Genomic DNA, 17,922 nt, shown 5'->3' with positions numbered 1-17,922 from the left:
TATAATTCGATAAATATTTTATATTTTTGTTCGCAAACACCAATAATAATTTGATTTTCTTTTAATGGTTTAAATTTAATATTAATTCAAATAAACATAAATATACACAATAATAATAATTAAAGTAATAATAATGATATAATAGAAATAATGATATTTTTTATATTTTTTGTAAAAATAATTAAGTATTATAATTAAACAATTTTCTGTTTTTGCTCATTTCTGAGAAGGCAATTTTTGTTTTAATTTAGTTACAATGCTTTTTGCTATTTAAAGAAAAAAAACTACAAACAAAAAAGCAAAACAAAATAAAATTTTAAAAATTATTTAAAATTTTTAGCAAAAAAATTTTGAAAATTTGGCACACGCTACAAAAGACTTTAATTAAATTAACAAGAAAAAATAAAAAACAAATTAATATAATTAAATATTATAGAAAATGTTTAAAAGCCTTTTGAAGCGACAAATGAAATGAAATTTTATTTGTTATTAATTTTCTTAATCCTGTTGTTTGTTCGTATGTTGTTGTTGTTGCTGCTGCTGTTGTTCTTGATAATTATTTATAATTTTGGCGGCATCATTCATTATTTTAGCCGTTGAACGTACTAAAAACATTAAATGACATTCATCGTATACCGTTAGTTCTACGCGAGTGCGCACCAGACCATGTAGCACTGTGGCACGTTCCAGATCTAACCATCTTTGTAAAGCAGTTTCTCGCTCTTTAACCGAACCGGTTAAGGCCACATCAGAGGGGCCCCATAAGATGAATTCTAAAACAGATTTCGATTTTGAAAGTGATTCTGATCTTTCTTGCAGCAAAATGTCTGCTAAAATGGGTGTAATTTTAGTGCTGGGCAACATTTCGGTTAAGGCCACATGGGCGCATTTGCACAAGGTACCCATGGGTTCATCCTCATCGTTATTATTGCTGCAGAAAAAAGAGAGAAGTTATAAAAAATTATAAAGATTTCTTTCCTAGAAAATTTAGATGGCTTTACTTACCCCTGCAATACACATAAACGGGCCTGGGCATCCTTGTTATCGTATTCCTTGGAAAGCACCACATTCGATAGACTTAAAGGCATTTCTTCTACTGCTTTAACTTGCAAATTCTTCATGCCATTTATCAATTGCAACATAATGAAGGCCACTTCACGTGTCATGACATCATCAAAAGCTGGTATACCATTTGAGCTGCTAACCGCTTCGCCATCTCCCGTATAGACCTTATCAGTTGATTCTTCATTTAGGGTACTTAAATTCTGCACCGACATGCCATTTCTCATGTTATTAACACCATTGGCATCTTTTAAAATATTCAGATTGGGTATGGAACCACGGAAATTGAAATTACTTTTATCTAAGACTTGAGATTTACCCTTCAATATGGCGCCAATCGATTGCAAAGTGTCCAATTGTAGGCGTGGCAATACCGATATAGTGGCTTGCAATAGAGTCATTTCTGTGGTTGGCATTAATGGCAAATGATAGCAGGGCACTACATCACAAAATTCCGTAATGGGATTTAGAGCACCCGATACTCCGCCCGATAATTGATTAAGTTCGCCGCCTACACCAGCCAGTTGATTACAATCGGCGGAGAGGGCCAGGGTAACGGGAGCAGTGGTCCATATAGCAGCATGGAAGGCCTTCTTACCCACCACAAATGCCTGAGCACCCTCTAGTATGGTGAAATCTTCGAAGCGCAAATTAATGGCATTGGCTAAAGGTCTTAAAGCGGGTGGTATAACGGGGGTTTGTTGCAGCTGTAACAACAAAGACAAACATTAAACTTGTGCATATATAAAGCTATAAAAAGATGTTAATTACCTGTTCTAAAACTTGTGCTAAAGCTTCATGATTAGCACCCACAACAGCGGAATAATTATCTTCTATAGTTTTATGGACCACACTGCGTCCCTTGCGCATGCGTAAACGGTTAGTAGTTTTGGCGCGATTTTTAATGGCCTAAAAATAAATATAAATGATTATTTAAAAAGAATTTTTCTTAAAGTTTTCCTCTAACACCTACCGATGGTATACCCCAAACACTATCATTGATATCGCCTGTAACAATATCGCCACCGGTTTCGCTACCATAATAACTATAAGGTGAATAAATATCCAAATCACCCATTTCGCTGCCGCAATACGAATTTGATATCATGCGTGGAATGTTTGCTGTAATTTTTAAATTTAATTTAACTTTCGTTCTTTCATCTCAAAAATGACTGTTACTTACCCAAACTGTTATTAAGACCAAAATTTCTAGCAGGTCCATATTCACTTCTTGTATAACTAGCTACCGATATATTGTCCAATTGCAAATTATTTCTTCTCGACTGCATGAGTCTCTGCTGGCCCGCTTGCACATCAGCCGAACGGGCTGGGGGCGGTGGTGGTGATTGCGGTGATTTAACAAATTCATACATATTTTCATAGTCACGTTTATCTTTCAAATAACTATCAATGGTACTATTTATCTTACGCACCGAATCCTTTAAACTGCTGGGTCTTGTCTCGCTGCTAGAGCCATTTGATCCATTGTTTGTGGAAGTATTTTCGAAAATTTCCAATTTGTTGGACATATTGGGTTTGGCTTCGTTTTTCTTGCGTTCAAATGTACTGGTACGACTGCCAGTTGGTGGTTTACCTTCTAAACGCATAGAATTGGAGCTTAATTGTGAACTTTTAAAATTTGTTAAATTTTTTGTTGTTGTTGTTGCTGTCATAGAAGTTGTGGAATTTGTGGAATGTTGTTGTTCCGTTGATACATTTTCACCATTTGACGAGCAAATCGAGATAGTATCACCGTTTTCCTTGTTAATTAGTTGTTGTTGTTGCTGATGATTATGCTGCTGTTGTTGCTGATTTCCACCCATATGTCGTTTACGTGCCAATTCCAATTGTGCCTCACGTTCACGCATACTGGCTGTACGTTCTGGTTTACGTGGCGCTATTGATGAGCGAATTTCGCCTGAAAAATTGAAAAGAGAAAATGTTGTAATTAATATGAAAAATGTATTATAAAATGGTAAATATATAGTAAATACATTATAACCAGCACATGGGGCCTAGAAGAAATTCTAGTATATAGTGAAGTCTTTAGTATTCTAAAGTACTGTCTACAGTATTGTCTACTACTGTATAGGATATAATCTAGTCTATAATTTAGCCCATAATCTTGTCCATAGTATAGTCTATAATCTAGTCTAGAAACTAGTCTATAATCTAGTCCTTAATGTAGTCTAAAGTCTAGTCTATATTCTAGACTAGTCTAGTTTATATTTGTGGCAACTCTAATCTATTTTAAAATACTATGTTAAATATAATTAATTTGAAATTTGAATTTAAAAAGACGGTATTGAAAATATTGTCATGCATATACATTTTAGAATTGAAAAATAATAATTTAATAAAAAAAATTAACTAAAACTGAAAATTATAATTCGTTGGTATTTTATCAAGTTATTACATTGGCGACGAGAGATAAATATCTGGGTAGCGGAAAGAAAAGTTAAAACTGTTGTCTGTAGACTCATTAAATTGGTGAAAATCACATTAGATTGTGTCATTTGGTTAAGCATTAAATTGCTAAGAAGTCCTAAGAGTGGATCTTCAGTTTGTAAAATACATTAAATTGTTGAATTGAAATCACATTCAATTGTGTAAGAGGTTGCACATTAAATTGTGCGGTTGAGATAACATTAAATTGTGAAATCGATAGCACATTCAATTGTGCATTGGCAAGAATATTTTTTTTTTGAGTACAAAGATGTCGGTTATAAACCCGTTTCTCTGCGATGTTATAGATAAATCTTTAATGCGTGTGGAGTGGGAAAAATGGTTTCGGTCATTCAAATTATATTTGGCTTCGGAAGAAATAGATGACCCAATCAAAAAGAAAAACAAGTTGCTTCATTTGGGAGGACCACAACTTCAAGAAGTTATTTTTAATATACCTGGTGCTTTAGTCGATCAAAATTCTGATGTCGATGTTTTCGCCATATTGGTAACAAAGTTAGATGAATATTTTTCCCCTAAGAGAAATTCGACATTTGAAAGACATTTATATAGAACACTTGTACCTTCTGATGGTGAGTCTATTAACAAATTTCTTTTACGTTTAAGGCACCAAGTTGCAAAATATTCATTCGGTTCAACAAAATCAGAAATAGAGGATATATGTATTAAAGACAAGATAATCGATTCATGGGCTCCTATCGAGCTAAGAAAGAAACTGTTAGAGAAAGAACAGAGTCTAGATGATGTAATTGAAGCTTGTCAAGTATACGAACAAATAAATAAACAATCACACAGCATGTTGGCAAGGTCCGATGAAGAGGTAGTAAATAAAATTTCGTCAAGAAAACGATTTCCCCAAAATTTTGAAACTGAGTGTTTTAGATGTGGTCGAAGTGGTCACATTGGCAGCTCTTCGAATTGTCCAGCAAGAAATGCAAAATGCAATAGATGGTCTCTTCTAGGACATTTTGCTATCAAATGTAAGACAAAGATTCCCAAGAGGAGATATGAGGAAAGTGATGAAAAGCGGCGTTACACGAAACCGATGAAAGTCCGCTGTATACAAACTGAAAGGGAATGTTCAGATAAAGAAAATGAACTACGTCAGTCTGATTGTTTTAAAATCAATGACAACAACGAAGGCGATGAGATAATAGAATGCCATATTGGGGGTGAAGTTATGCAAATGGTTATTGATTCTGGTTCTCGATTTAATCTTGTAAGTGAGAAAGACTGGGCCATATTGAAAAATAGGAAAGCGATTGTTTGGAATATACGATCAAACTCTTCAAACCAATTTAAAGCATACGCTTCAGATCATATTCTAAAGGTTTTATGTGTATTTGACGCTCTAATTTCAGTAAATAATAACTCGGAAAAAGTAGCTACGTTTTACGTAATTGAAAATGGAACTCAGTCATTATTAGGTCGTGAAACATCAATAGATCTTAAAGTATTACGTCTTGGTTTAAATGTAAATCGTATCGAAAATGTAAAACCATTTCCAAAAATGAAAAATATTCAAGTAAAACTATCTATTGACACATCGGTAAAACCTGTACAACAACCACTTCGACGTATACCAATTGCTCTTGAGGACAAAGTATCAGCAAAACTGGATGAAGCAATAAGTTTGGATATAATTGAACCCGTCCATGGACCAAGTCCTTGGATTTCACCGGTTGTGATTGTTTTTAAAGGTAACGGTGAAATGAGGTTATACATTGACATGCGGCGCGCAAACAAAGCTATTATGCGTGAAAATTATCCTTTACCAACATTTGAGTCCTTTATGACGAAGCTAAGAGATGCCAAATACTTTTCAAAATTAGATCTTAAGAGTGCTTATCATCAACTCGAATTACATGAGAGCAGTAGGGAAATTACCACTTTTATTACTCATAAAGGTTTGTTTAGATATAAGAGATTGATGTTTGGTGTAAATACTGCACCTGAAATTTTTCAACGCACGTTAGAAGGACTTTTAGCATCTTGCAGCAATTGTCTTAATTACATAGATGACGTTATTATATTTGGCAGTACGAAAGAGGAACATGATAAGGCAGTTAAAGAAGTAATTAATGTGTTTAAAGAAAACAACCTTGCACTGAATAATGAAAAATGTGTATGGAATACACAAAAGTTAAAGTTTTTAGGACATATTCTATCCGATAAAGGTTTCATAGCAGATCCCGAAAAAATTAAAGTAATTACCGAATTTCGAGCTCCAAATACCAAAGAAGAGACTAGAAGTTTCCTAGGATTAATAACGTACGTTGGAAAATTTATTCCCGATTTGGCACATGTTACTGAACCACTGAGAATTTTATTAAAAGCTGATTCAAAATTTGTATGGGGTGCTGAACAAGAGAATGCCTTCCAACATTTGAAAACACTGTTATCTCAAATTCCAAATTTATCATACTTTGATCCAAAAAGAAGAACTCGTGTGGTAGCAGATGCTAGCCCTGTAGCATTGGGTGCAGTTTTGATCCAATTTGATTCTGAAGGCAACCCAAAAATTATATCTTTTGCTAGCAAGAGTTTGTCCGACGTCGAGAAGAGATATTCCCAGACTGAAAAAGAAAGTTTAGCTTTAGTATGGTCGGTTGAGAAATTCTATTACTACTTGGCAGGTCTGGAATTTGAATTGGTTACAGACCATAAACCACTAGAATCAATTTTTAACCCAACATCTAAACCTCCAGCTCGAATAGAACGGTGGTTATTACGTTTACAATCATTTAAATTCAAAGTGATTTATCGGTCAGGCAAGGAAAATATAGCCGATTCAGTTTCGAGACTTTGCAAAATATCTAACACAAACTCATTTGATGGAAATTGTGAAAATAACATATTTCAAATTGTGGCAAATTCTATACCGATACCTATTACAATTACCCTTATAGCAAAAAGAAGTGCGGAAGATGAAGAAATCTGCAATAATATAAAACTAATTAAAGATGAGTCCTGGGATTTCAACAAATCAAGTCTATATTATCCATTCCTGTTTGAGCTGTCGGCGATTGGCAGTATTCTTCTGCGAGGTACTCGCATTGTAACACCTAAATCACTGCGCAATAAGGTACTTGAATTGGCTCATGAAGGACATCCAGGAGAGTCAGCAATGAAACGTAGACTGAGAGCAAAAGTTTGGTGGCCACTAATAGACAAAGAGGTCGAGAGTTTTGTTAAGAGTTGTCTTGATTGTTTACTAGTGTCACAAGTAACAAATCCAGTACCAATGCAGAGGCATGCCTTTCCAAATGGTCCTTGGCAATGTGTGGCAACAGATTTACTAGGGCCATTACCCAATAATGAATACGTTTTGGTATTAATAGACTACTATTCACGGTATCAGGAGGTCGTGTTTTTAACAAATATATCATCCGAAAGAATCATAAAGGCCATGGAAGAAATATTTTGCAGACTAGATTTTCCCAAATCATTGAGAACTGATAATGTCCGTCAGTATGTCAGTTTAGAATTTGAAAATTTTTGCAACCTGAACAATATTAAGCATATTAAGACGCCACCTTACTGGCCGCAAGCTAATGGAGAGGTTGAAAATATGAATAAGTCATTAGTCAAGCGATTAAAAATTGCTAGTGCAAATAAGAAGAATTATAAGCAGGAAGTTTATAAGTTTATTCTAATGTATAATGTAACACGTCATGGTACAACCGGAGTTCCTCCATCTGAACTTATGTTTAATAGAGTTATAAGAGACAAAATGCCAAGTATTCATGACATAACAGAAGATATGATTGATTCATCGGCAAGAGATTTAGATTGTATTAAGAAACAACAAGGGAAGGAAAGAGGAGATAGAACACGAAAAGCAAAAGAATCAGATATAACTGTTGGAGATAAAGTGCTGCTCAAAAATGTTATATTTCCACACAAGCTTACCACAAACTTTGATGTGACAGAATATGAAGTTGTAGAAAGAAATGGGAATGAAGTGGAAATAGTTGGTAACGGAAAAAGGTTCCGAAGATGCATTAGCCATGTGAAAAAAATTCCATCATCCACTATTTCTGACAATACATCTTCACAAGACGTGGTTTTGTCAAATGTATCGCCATCAACAGTAATCAATACATCAACACCAATTAATACCCTAGCACCGACACTAACTGATCATACTTCAGAAGGATTAACACAACAAGGAGATCCTATGATGAAATTAAAGCTAAAAAAAATAGGAGGGATGTGGCAACTCTAATCTATTTTAAAATACTATGTTAAATATAATTAATTTGAAATTTGAATTTAAAAAGACGGTATTGAAAATATTGTCATGCATATACATTTTAGAATTGAAAAATAATAATTTAATAAAAAAAATTAACTAAAACTGAAAATTATAATTCGTTGGTATTTTATCAAGTTATTACAATATTCTTAACTAGTCTAGTCCATAATCTAGTCTATATTCTAGACTAATCTAGTTTATAAGATCGTCTAGCCCATACTCTATTCTATAGTCTAGCCTATAGTCTAGCTTATAGTCTAGTCTGTAATCAAGTCTGTAGTCTAGTATATAGTCTAGTATTTAGTCTAGTTTATAGTCTATAGTCTAGTTTATAGTGTAGTCTGTAGTCTAGTATTTAGTCTACTCTATAGTATAGTCTATAGTCTAGTCTATAGTCCAGTCTATAGTCTAGACTATAGTCTAGTCTATAGTCTAGACTATAGTCTAGTCTATAGTCTAGACTATAGTCTAGTCTATAGTCTAGACTATAGTCTAGTCTATAGTCTAGTCTATAGTCTAGTTTATGGTGTAGTCTGTAGTCTAGTATTTAATCTACTCTATAGTATAGTCTATAGTCTAGTCTATAGTCCAGTCTATAGTCTAGTCTATAGTCTAGACTATAGTCTAGTCTATAGTCTAGTCTATAGTCTATGGTCTAGTCTATAGTCTAGTCTATACTTTAGTCTATGGTATAGTCTATAGTCTAGTCTGTAGTTTAGTCTGTAGTCTTGTCTATAGTCTTGTCTAGAGTCTAGTCTATAGTCTAGTCTGTAGTCTAGTATATAGTCTAGTTTATAGTCTTGTCTATAGTCTTGTCTATAGTCTGGTCTATAGTCTAGTCTATAGTCTAGTCTATAGTCTTGTCTGTAGTCTAGTCTATAGTCTAGTCTATAGTCTTGTCTGTAGTCTAGTCTATAGTCTAGTCTATAGTCTAGTCTATAGTCTAGTCCATAGTCTAGTCTATAGTCTAGTATATAGTCTAGTATATAGTCTAGTCTATAGTCTAGTCTATAGTATAGTCTGTAGTCTAGTCTATAGTCTAGTCTATAGTCTAGTTTATGGCCTTGTCTATAGTCTGGTATATCGAGTCTATTGTCTAGTCTATAGTCCAGTTTATAGTTTAGTCTATATTCTATAATCTAGTCTATCATCTATCGTCTAGTCTAGGGTCCAAAGTTTATCCTATATAATAGTATATAAACATATTTATAATCAAGGCTAGTTTATATAGTATATTATTGTCTGTCTAGTCGATAGTCTAATCATCATTTAAGCTATTTAAAAAATAGTACATATTTTGTTATTTGAGAATCGACCTTTCTTCAATTACCCTAATAAATGTTCCTATTTTCTTTACTCAAAACCACAAAAAGTAATACAAACATTAGTTAAATCTGTTGCTATTATTCTCTTTTAAATATAATTACTGATATCAAAACTTTTAAGAATCTTTTTTAATTAAATATTTATTTCTATTGTACGAATAGCATCGTACATTTATTTCTATCTCAAATGCCGTAAAACAATTCAATTAATTTTATTAATTTTTGCATGCCAACATTTAAATGTAACCGCGTCACGGTTGTTTGTGTTGTTGTTATCATGTTGTTCTGTTTGTACCTGAATTTCTCTCAAAATATTCTTTTAACCTCAATCACGTTTATTTCACCACTGGAACAGATATACATACAGCCACATAGAACGCAAAATGTTATTACAACAAGTTTAGCAGCAGCAATAGCAATAATTTACTTTGTTATTAAACGTACAAATTCTATAATAGCAACAACAACATTTAAAAATATGGTACGACCTTCAAGAATAGTTTACCCATTAACCTCAATAAGCTCGTAAAATAAACCGGCAACAAATACCAAAATCGTACTCATTGGTAGTTTAAAGCAGAGGAGTCAGGTAGGTAATGAGCAGTTAGACCATACCAGACGATTCAGTCGAGGCACTCAAGCATTTAGACAGTAACAACAACTGTACTGATACACGGACGGACCGGCCGACCGACCGACGAACAGCCAAGACACTAGAAATGAAGAGGCAGCAACATCTTAATGCCGCATACCAAAAACATTGGTATGTTCAGCAACCAATATTTAATTTATTTTGGTCATCATCATTAGCAGCTGCACACAGTGGGACGAAATGAGTAATTTCGACTACTAATAAACAACTAACTAACTAACTAGCTAACTAACTAACTAGCTAACTAACTAACTAGCTAACTTACTAACTAACTTACTAACTACCTACCTACCTACCTACCTACCTACCTAACTAACTAACTAACTAACTAACTAACTAACTAACTAACTAACTAACTAACTAACTAACTAACTAACTAACTAACTAACTAACTATCTAACTAACTAACTAACTAACAAACTAACTAACTAACTAACTAACTAACTAACTAACTAACTAACTGACTAACTAACTAACTAACTAACTAACTAACTAACTAACTAACTAACCAACTAACTAAGTAACCAACTAACTAACTTACTATCTAACCAACTAACTAACTAACAAACTGACTATCTAACTAACCATCTAACTAACTGAATAACTAACTAACTAACTTACTGACTAACTAACTTACCCGATTTTGGGTAAAACATAAATTAGATCTTCATTTGTCCTCCCAAAAGATTCCTCATTTCACTTCTCCCCACTGTGCATCATTTAATGCATAGAACGTAATGATTATAGCAAAAATGATATTCATTAACTTTACTACATTCAATAACAAAACAACAAAAAATAATGAATCATAAACGTAAACAGCTGGAATAACTAGAAAAACCAAACTACGGTAAATATTTAGCCATAACAAGGTACATCAACAACATTACCATTTTTATGATATTTTAGAAACCACACTCCTCCGCCCCCTTTAAAATAGCCTTAGTGTCTGTTCTTTCGTATGATTTTCTTTAAAACCCACCAAAATCATCATCATCATCGTAAGCCACGCATTTTAATCAAGTTTAACGGTAAAACCAAATAAAGAAAGTAGATGGAAAGAAAGAAAGAATTATAGGCTAAAGTCACAACAACAAACAACAAAAATCCATGAATTCCAAAACATATTGTTTTGACTTTGGAAGATTAAAGTGGGTTAAGTTTACACTTATACCAAATGACATACACAAACACACGAGTTTTAACTATACAGCAGATTATAAAGATACTTTAAACCAGACACCAATGATATAAACAAAAACAACAAAATAAACATACCTTTTACACATAGATACATTTTTGTATTGCAAGTATGTATGTATGTATATATAGGTTCTGTAACCAACCACCTGAGGTAACTGAGCAGTGGAAAGAATATACCATACAGAAGTATAAGAACAAACTTAACTTAAAAAGACTTTCAAATGGCCAATTTCAAACTGAACTAAAACTCTGAAGAATAAACTAAAGAAATTATTTAAAGCTTTAAACAAAATGACAAAAACTCTGCCAACTCTGAGTAGTAGTTGTAGCAGTTTTTTAAAGCAGCGTTAGAACAGCAGCAGAATCATTAGTTAACAGCACAGCTGCAGAAGAAGACGAACCTGTATAATCTTTTCAAAACTTGTTACACCTGCTTTCGTCTCATACGTAAGTAAGTGAAGAAAAACAGAACAAAAAAGAACAACAACTGCAAATATAAATACAAGTTTCTTAAATGAAACTTTTAACACCCAAAGTTGGATTAAGTAGAATGAATATTCTTTTGATTGGTGAGGGGCAAGAATTGTTTCTTATTGAGAAGATTGTGTATTCTGAATAAAATCACTGGCTTGTTACTGATACTGAAATATATAAAGATTTAGGGAAACAAATTGTGCACTACTTTTATTCCGTGTTTTATTAAAACCCCAATTTGGTGATGCCTAACATAGATGAAATGCGGTTACTTGATGTCTGTCAGATATTTTGCCTTAGAACATTCAGACGAATGACAACTAAGATTGAACAATAACACAACCCTAATAAAAGGAGATACAGAAATTTCTAAGGCCCGTACTAGTTGGTAGTATTCTAGTCTATTAGACCGGATATTGATGCTTCGATACCCACCAGTAAGCGGCAAGGGAACACACAACAAGACCGATTTTATATGTAAAGGAGCACGGTGTAGAGTCAATTGCTTACCTCGTTTCAATTTAACTAGAGAGACTACGATGCGCAACATGCGAGATCATTTTAAAGTGACGTATTTTGACTTTAAATGGGGCTATTTAAACACTCTCTCTCTCTCTCTGCTATTGAAAAGCTTTTATCTGAATTTTTCTAAGGACTTGCGAGCAGGAGAGTTTCTAATCTTTGGAAGATTATTCTAAAGTTGATTTGCTTTCACCAATTCGTCTATGTTAAGAAACACATAGTAAGACCGATTGTGCTTATCGTTTTAATATAGCTACAATTCTAAAACGACTAAACTCAAGTTCCATTCACAATCGCCAACTGGAGGAAGTCACAAATGTGTGGCCATCCTGAAATAAGTGTATAATGATCTATAAAGGGTTTTCCTTCGAACTGGCAGCATAAATTAAGTGAAATGAGGGTTAATTTGACTGAATCTGAAACAGGTGATCCCTATTCCAGCAGATAACATGTTTAATAAGATTTGTCGTAACCTTGAATTTAACTTAATTAGACAGATCGATTGTAGATTAGCCAAAAAAGCATCAAGAACCTTAGGAGCTTTAGCGCTTTTGTAGTTAATGCGAAACGAGGTCTTAGTTTTAGAGTATGTTTCAATATCTTTGTTATAAGATACACAATATTAAATAACTCTTATGTAAGTTACTTTTGAAATTCCGTTACGACATTACTTTTACCCCCACCTAATATATACATACATGTATTATTTCGTTAGAATCACAATTAATAATAAAAAATTCTTGTTTCTACATAGTCTTTAAAGAAACTGTAAATTAAAATAATAAAAACTCGTACTGAACAAGCCTTGACATTATGAACAAATTCACTGACTGACCAAACAACTAACCGAAAGACAGACAGACAACAAACAAATGCAAAGAAAAGTTGAAAACTCTTGCCACATACAAAATTCTTAACGCAACGTGCTTTTTTTGCTGTAATGTGGGTCAAAACTTCAATTAGAGTTTTGGATACTCGTTCGGACATTTAACATAGTTTGAAATCTTTGAAAATTTTGTAATATTTTACAGGTGGTTATGTTTCTGCAAAAAATAAATATTTAAGCAAATTGTTAAAAATGTGAGAGATGAAAAGTTAAATGATTAAATTTTTCTGCTGAGCTACTGATAAAAATAAAATTTCCAATATTTTTAAGTACACAAAATTTCAAAGTAAAAGTCATAAATCACAACCTTTTTTTTCTAAAGGGGGTTGGTTGGTTGCTGCTGCATCATAAAAAAAGGTCTTAAAGTTAAATTTCACTTGTTGTTTAAATATTAAACTAACAGAAGCCGCCCGCTGAAGGTTAGAGAAGGTTGTCGAAAGGGTTAATTGGAAATAATTTGTGAAAATGTTGATTGGTTTTCTGGCTGCCGTCTTTGTTTACTTGACCCAGAAGTGTAGTCATTATTGCTTGAAGTTACAAAATGTTTTGGGTTCATATTGTTATGGGAAATTTGTGTTTTAATGGTGAAAAAAATTTGATGGAAATATTTAACATTTTATGTTTGGGAAAAATACATAAAAATTATTATGTCTTATTTAAGAGTTACTTTTGTATATTTTAAGTTTTATGATTTAATCTTAATTAGAATTTAAGGAGTATTAGAAACTATATGAGAGTTTTCTTTAGACGTACTAAATTATGTATGATATTCCTCCTTTTAATACATATGTATATCAGGATATAATAATGAAGCGGTACTTACTGGCTAACTTTAGGCCAACTGACCAAAAACGTTATAGGACACGTCATCCATATATTCTAAACATCTTTGAAGGTTAGACATAAACATCAGACGTTTGAGAAAATGACTTGAATTCCATAAATTTCTAAATTTTTCGAGGATCGGACCATTTTTAACCCTATCCCCCATATAAAGCATTCTTCAGAAAATCAGTTTTTTTTTACACGTAACTCAAGATTTTTGAGGTATTTGGCAAATTTCAAAAAACAAATTCTCGGATCCACTTTTCAGAAAAATATTATCACTTCCCAGGTATTTATTTTTGTCGCATAGTGTAATTTGTCGGGAAATTGAAGCATTGATTGCTGAACTATACGGTTTCCTAAACAGATATCCATTTTGCGGGTTAAAAGGGGCCTAGTACTATTGTCTACCGATTCACAACACTAGATTCCAAGCAGAAGTTCGTACAAGAATGAATGGATTAAGATTAATATGGTATTAACATGGGATGGGGTTTTTGCACAATCGGCCCATAGTAGCCTTAGGTGTATTTCTTGGAATTTAAAGTAATTTACAATCTCCTATCAACATAACCCAAAAGAATCGCATAAGAAAAAGTCTTATGAGTCAAAGAGTTCATTTCTTAAGAGATACCAAATCCTACGTAACTTTGTATGAAAAAAACTTAAATAGTGAACTGTTTTCGCCCGATATTTAGAAACATAGTTTTTACTAGTGGTTGAAATATCTTAATATATTTCGATCCAATTTCGTAAGCTTGGCTTTAAAAAAGTGTGCTTTCCACATGCTTTACATTTGTCATACTAACATCGGATCCAAATATCGCTACCAAGATATTTGGATCTAATTTTGTCCAATTTTGTATAGTTGTGCCCGTATTATATGTATATTTAGTCGGGTAGTGCTTCCAAAATCTTGCCAATAACATGAGTAACTGTTGCAGTATTTTACTTTCTTTTCGCTTTCTTTACATTTGTCTGAATCTATAATTCAAATCGGTACAGTTCGGTTTGCAACCGAACATTGCTGTATGATGTATAAGTTCTATGTAATGACAACGACTGAAAAAGTGTTTCATCCTTTTATTTTCCTTTTGGCCTTTTACACCTTTGACTGAATCTGGTCCTTTAGTATTTCTACAGTTTAATCCGTAATACAGTGCGTAATACTCATATAAACTTTGAATATTGTTCCGAAGATTTTTAGATCTAATTTCAACGAAATCATTCCGAAGACAGAGCAAGTGTTTTAACGTTACGCTCTACTCCATGTTTATCTGAACGTGGACTCACTCATTATGCGACGGGTTACCCTCGTTATCCCGTTGAAGTAGTGCCACAGGATGGTTCAGGTCTTAACAACCATTCTATTACTTCAAGTTGCTGTATATTATTCTCTGGGTTTTTTATTCGGTCCTCGTTCAGTAGAACGGTTTTTCATTCGTCAGTTTAACTTCCCGAAGTTTCTTGCTCCCTTAAGCAGCAAATATACTTTGTCCTCTTTTAATAATTAAAGCAAAAAACTCGATAATGGGTTGTACTTCCATTACCACTTACTTTTCAATGACTACTACTTATCGTTTGTATTACTTAGAAGTACTCCAGTTATGACTTTCTTATAACCTGATATCTGGACATTATATTTAATTGCATGCAAGGAATTGTGTTTTACAAAAAAGAAAACCAAATCAAATTTGTATGTGAAAACCATCTAGGTCGGTAATTTGTAACCCTTTCGATATCGAGAGAAATTTTAACAAGTTCAGCGAATAACAAAATAAGTCTTAGTCCTACTGTACCAATTCCTTAACTTAAATCTTCATTATTTCTAAACATTATAATAAATACCGGAATGTGGGTTTTAATGATTGTCAATGTTATCTGCTGACTTCTTACTCCCTGGTAAAATTTTCTAATGATTAAAAAAAAATACTTTTTTCAATTTCGAAATCAAATTGCGTGGTCAGTGCTTCAAAAAAAAAAGAGTTCTAATTACATTTAAGATTTCTCTTTTCCAGTTTTAGTTTTTATTGATCTGATTATTTTGTTTTTATATTTCAAGTTTGAAAGAAGTTTCTACCATGTATACGTATGTATATGAGGAATTATGTATTCATTAAGAAAAATGTTATCTAACCTCCTTGCAACTTCCTGTAGGCAACCTTGTATTACAAAATACTATCAATTTTTCAACACGCCATATTTCCTGGAAAACAAATACATACATTGTATATGTATACATGTGTACAAGAAAACTAGACTATACTCAACTACGCAATTTTTGCGTGATGGCAGTGCTAAGAAAGAATAAACTCAATTAGTGATTATTTAAGAAAAATATTTCAGAAATTTGAACTTTTTGAAATAATTTTATACAAAAGTATGCAGAGGTGTCACTTTTGACATTTGAAAAAAGTCAAAAATCCAGTGACAAGACTCTCGTTACAAGATAGTCTTTAAAGAGCCTAATCTGTTAATCGGTTGAAATATCAAATTTTCAAGATGCTGCAAAGTGTATGATCAAAGTTTTGAATATTTTTGAGAATTGAAAAATTCTTCCGATTTTTTACAATTGTCTTAAATTCAAATAGAATTCCTTCTTTTAAAACTCTGTCTATAACCAACAAAATCATGCTAAAGAATAACCTAATGATGTTAGTGTACATTGGCGACTATGACGACGATGTTTACAATGATGATGAAGTAGAACTTTTACAAAAATTCATGCAATTAATTGCATTTAAACGATAATACAACGTCGTTTGTTATTTATTTTTTTTCTAAAGAAACGAGAAAAGCAAGTGAGTTATATAAACTAAACTAGAATGTTAAGAACTTAAGGCTAAAACACGAACAATTGGTATTATGGCTACAAACCAAAAAAAAAAAAAAAAATGAAAAAAAACTAAAAAGAAGCTAAACGTCCATTGAGAGGAGATCATAATGCGTGCTTAACACGCAATTGCTCAAGTAGTCAGCCATGTAAAGATGTTAAAGATGAAAAAAAAAGAAACATTTAAAACAAAATACCGTGAACAGGAATGTTTTTTAAGAGGATAGAGGAAGAGATAAGATTTTCGAAACAGTGAGTGAAATAAACTTTCGAAGTAAATTCTTTTTTTGCAATTCCCATTACAATATGAAGAGAATTAAGGGTCCAGGAGTAAGACACTAACATTAAGGATAAACAAACATAATCTTTAAATCTGTTTCACTTATCCAACAACACTTGTATATGAATTAACTACATCATTAGCTACTGGTAGTCTATTAACATCTTCAATTTCTTAGAAATTGTATCTATTCAGAGAATCACTATTTAATCACAGAGAATCAAATCGTGGAGAGGTTACTGATCGTGGTATGTCGATATTTTAGATCTGAATGAAAGATTACACCTATATCACTGTTGAGCACTCCTGAACACTTATATCGCTGTTGAGCACCACTGAACAATATATTAGTAGAAAAGCCTTACAGAGATTTCTGTGAATGGAAGTATATTCTGAAGTTCAAGAACTCCGTTTTCTTTTGATAGTTCCTTCGAATGAGTTCAGTTCTATACCTGTCTGTATTCGTTAGTTAAAATTTCTATAGCTACTAACTTATTCTGAGGATGTCCATGATATTTGTCTTTCTAGCTAGTGTTCTATAATAGTCGTATGGAAATCTTTCGCTAATGGTTTTAATTAAGACCTCGAGGCGAAAAAAAGTCAGGTGATCTATTTTAAGTTCCATTCATTACGACCAATTCTGGAGTAAAGTGATGTACGAATAATGTTACATTTACCATTGGAATAACAGTCGTAATTCGTACCTTGGACTTATTTTGAAAAACGCTTCCTATTTTGCACCCTACTGCCTTACATCTGTCTAAATCCGCAATTTTATTAATTTATATAATTATGCTTGTGTCCACTCAAAATATGTAGAATCACACTAATCTTGGATTTATTCGTTCAAATACAGTTATGGTGTTCCTTTCGTTTAACATTTAAACAAAGTTAAGCCACTTAACTGCTGTTTAAGAAGCAATTCATGGAATAGCTACCTTATTGTCTACCGGTAGTCAATATAGATATCATTAGTAGCTTATAAAACTAGAAAATTTGACAGTTATGGTGCTACTTTTTGCTGTTTAAGAAGCAATTCATGATATAGCTCAGTAGAACTTTTTAAACTAAAAAAATTGAAATGTTTTCAAATAAAAATGAAATTTTTTTTAAATTCGTAAAATATCTCAACTTAA

At 32.7% G+C, this 17,922-nt stretch overlaps 1 protein-coding gene across 1 annotated transcript in view; it reads right to left on the bottom strand.

Moving 5' to 3' along the window:
* Positions 1-387: 387 nt before the first annotated feature.
* LOC111677524 (serine-rich adhesin for platelets) overlaps positions 388-17,922 on the bottom strand; it is a 134,666-nt gene continuing 117,131 nt past the window's right edge. The window contains exons 5-9 of the mRNA XM_046949394.1: positions 2,246-2,980; positions 2,036-2,184; positions 1,834-1,971; positions 1,006-1,769; positions 388-931 (exon numbers count right to left, since the gene is read on the bottom strand). Coding sequence (XP_046805350.1) covers positions 499-931; positions 1,006-1,769; positions 1,834-1,971; positions 2,036-2,184; positions 2,246-2,980 — 2,219 coding nt within the window. The 3' untranslated portion in view covers positions 388-498. The remainder of the gene's footprint in view (positions 932-1,005; positions 1,770-1,833; positions 1,972-2,035; positions 2,185-2,245; positions 2,981-17,922) is intronic.

Source organism: Lucilia cuprina, chromosome 4 (genome assembly GCF_022045245.1).
Source record: "Lucilia cuprina isolate Lc7/37 chromosome 4, ASM2204524v1, whole genome shotgun sequence".
Classification (NCBI taxonomy): domain Eukaryota; kingdom Metazoa; phylum Arthropoda; class Insecta; order Diptera; family Calliphoridae; genus Lucilia; species Lucilia cuprina.
Note: the sequence above shows the minus strand (reverse complement) of the source record. Positions and strands in the feature narration are given on the sequence as shown.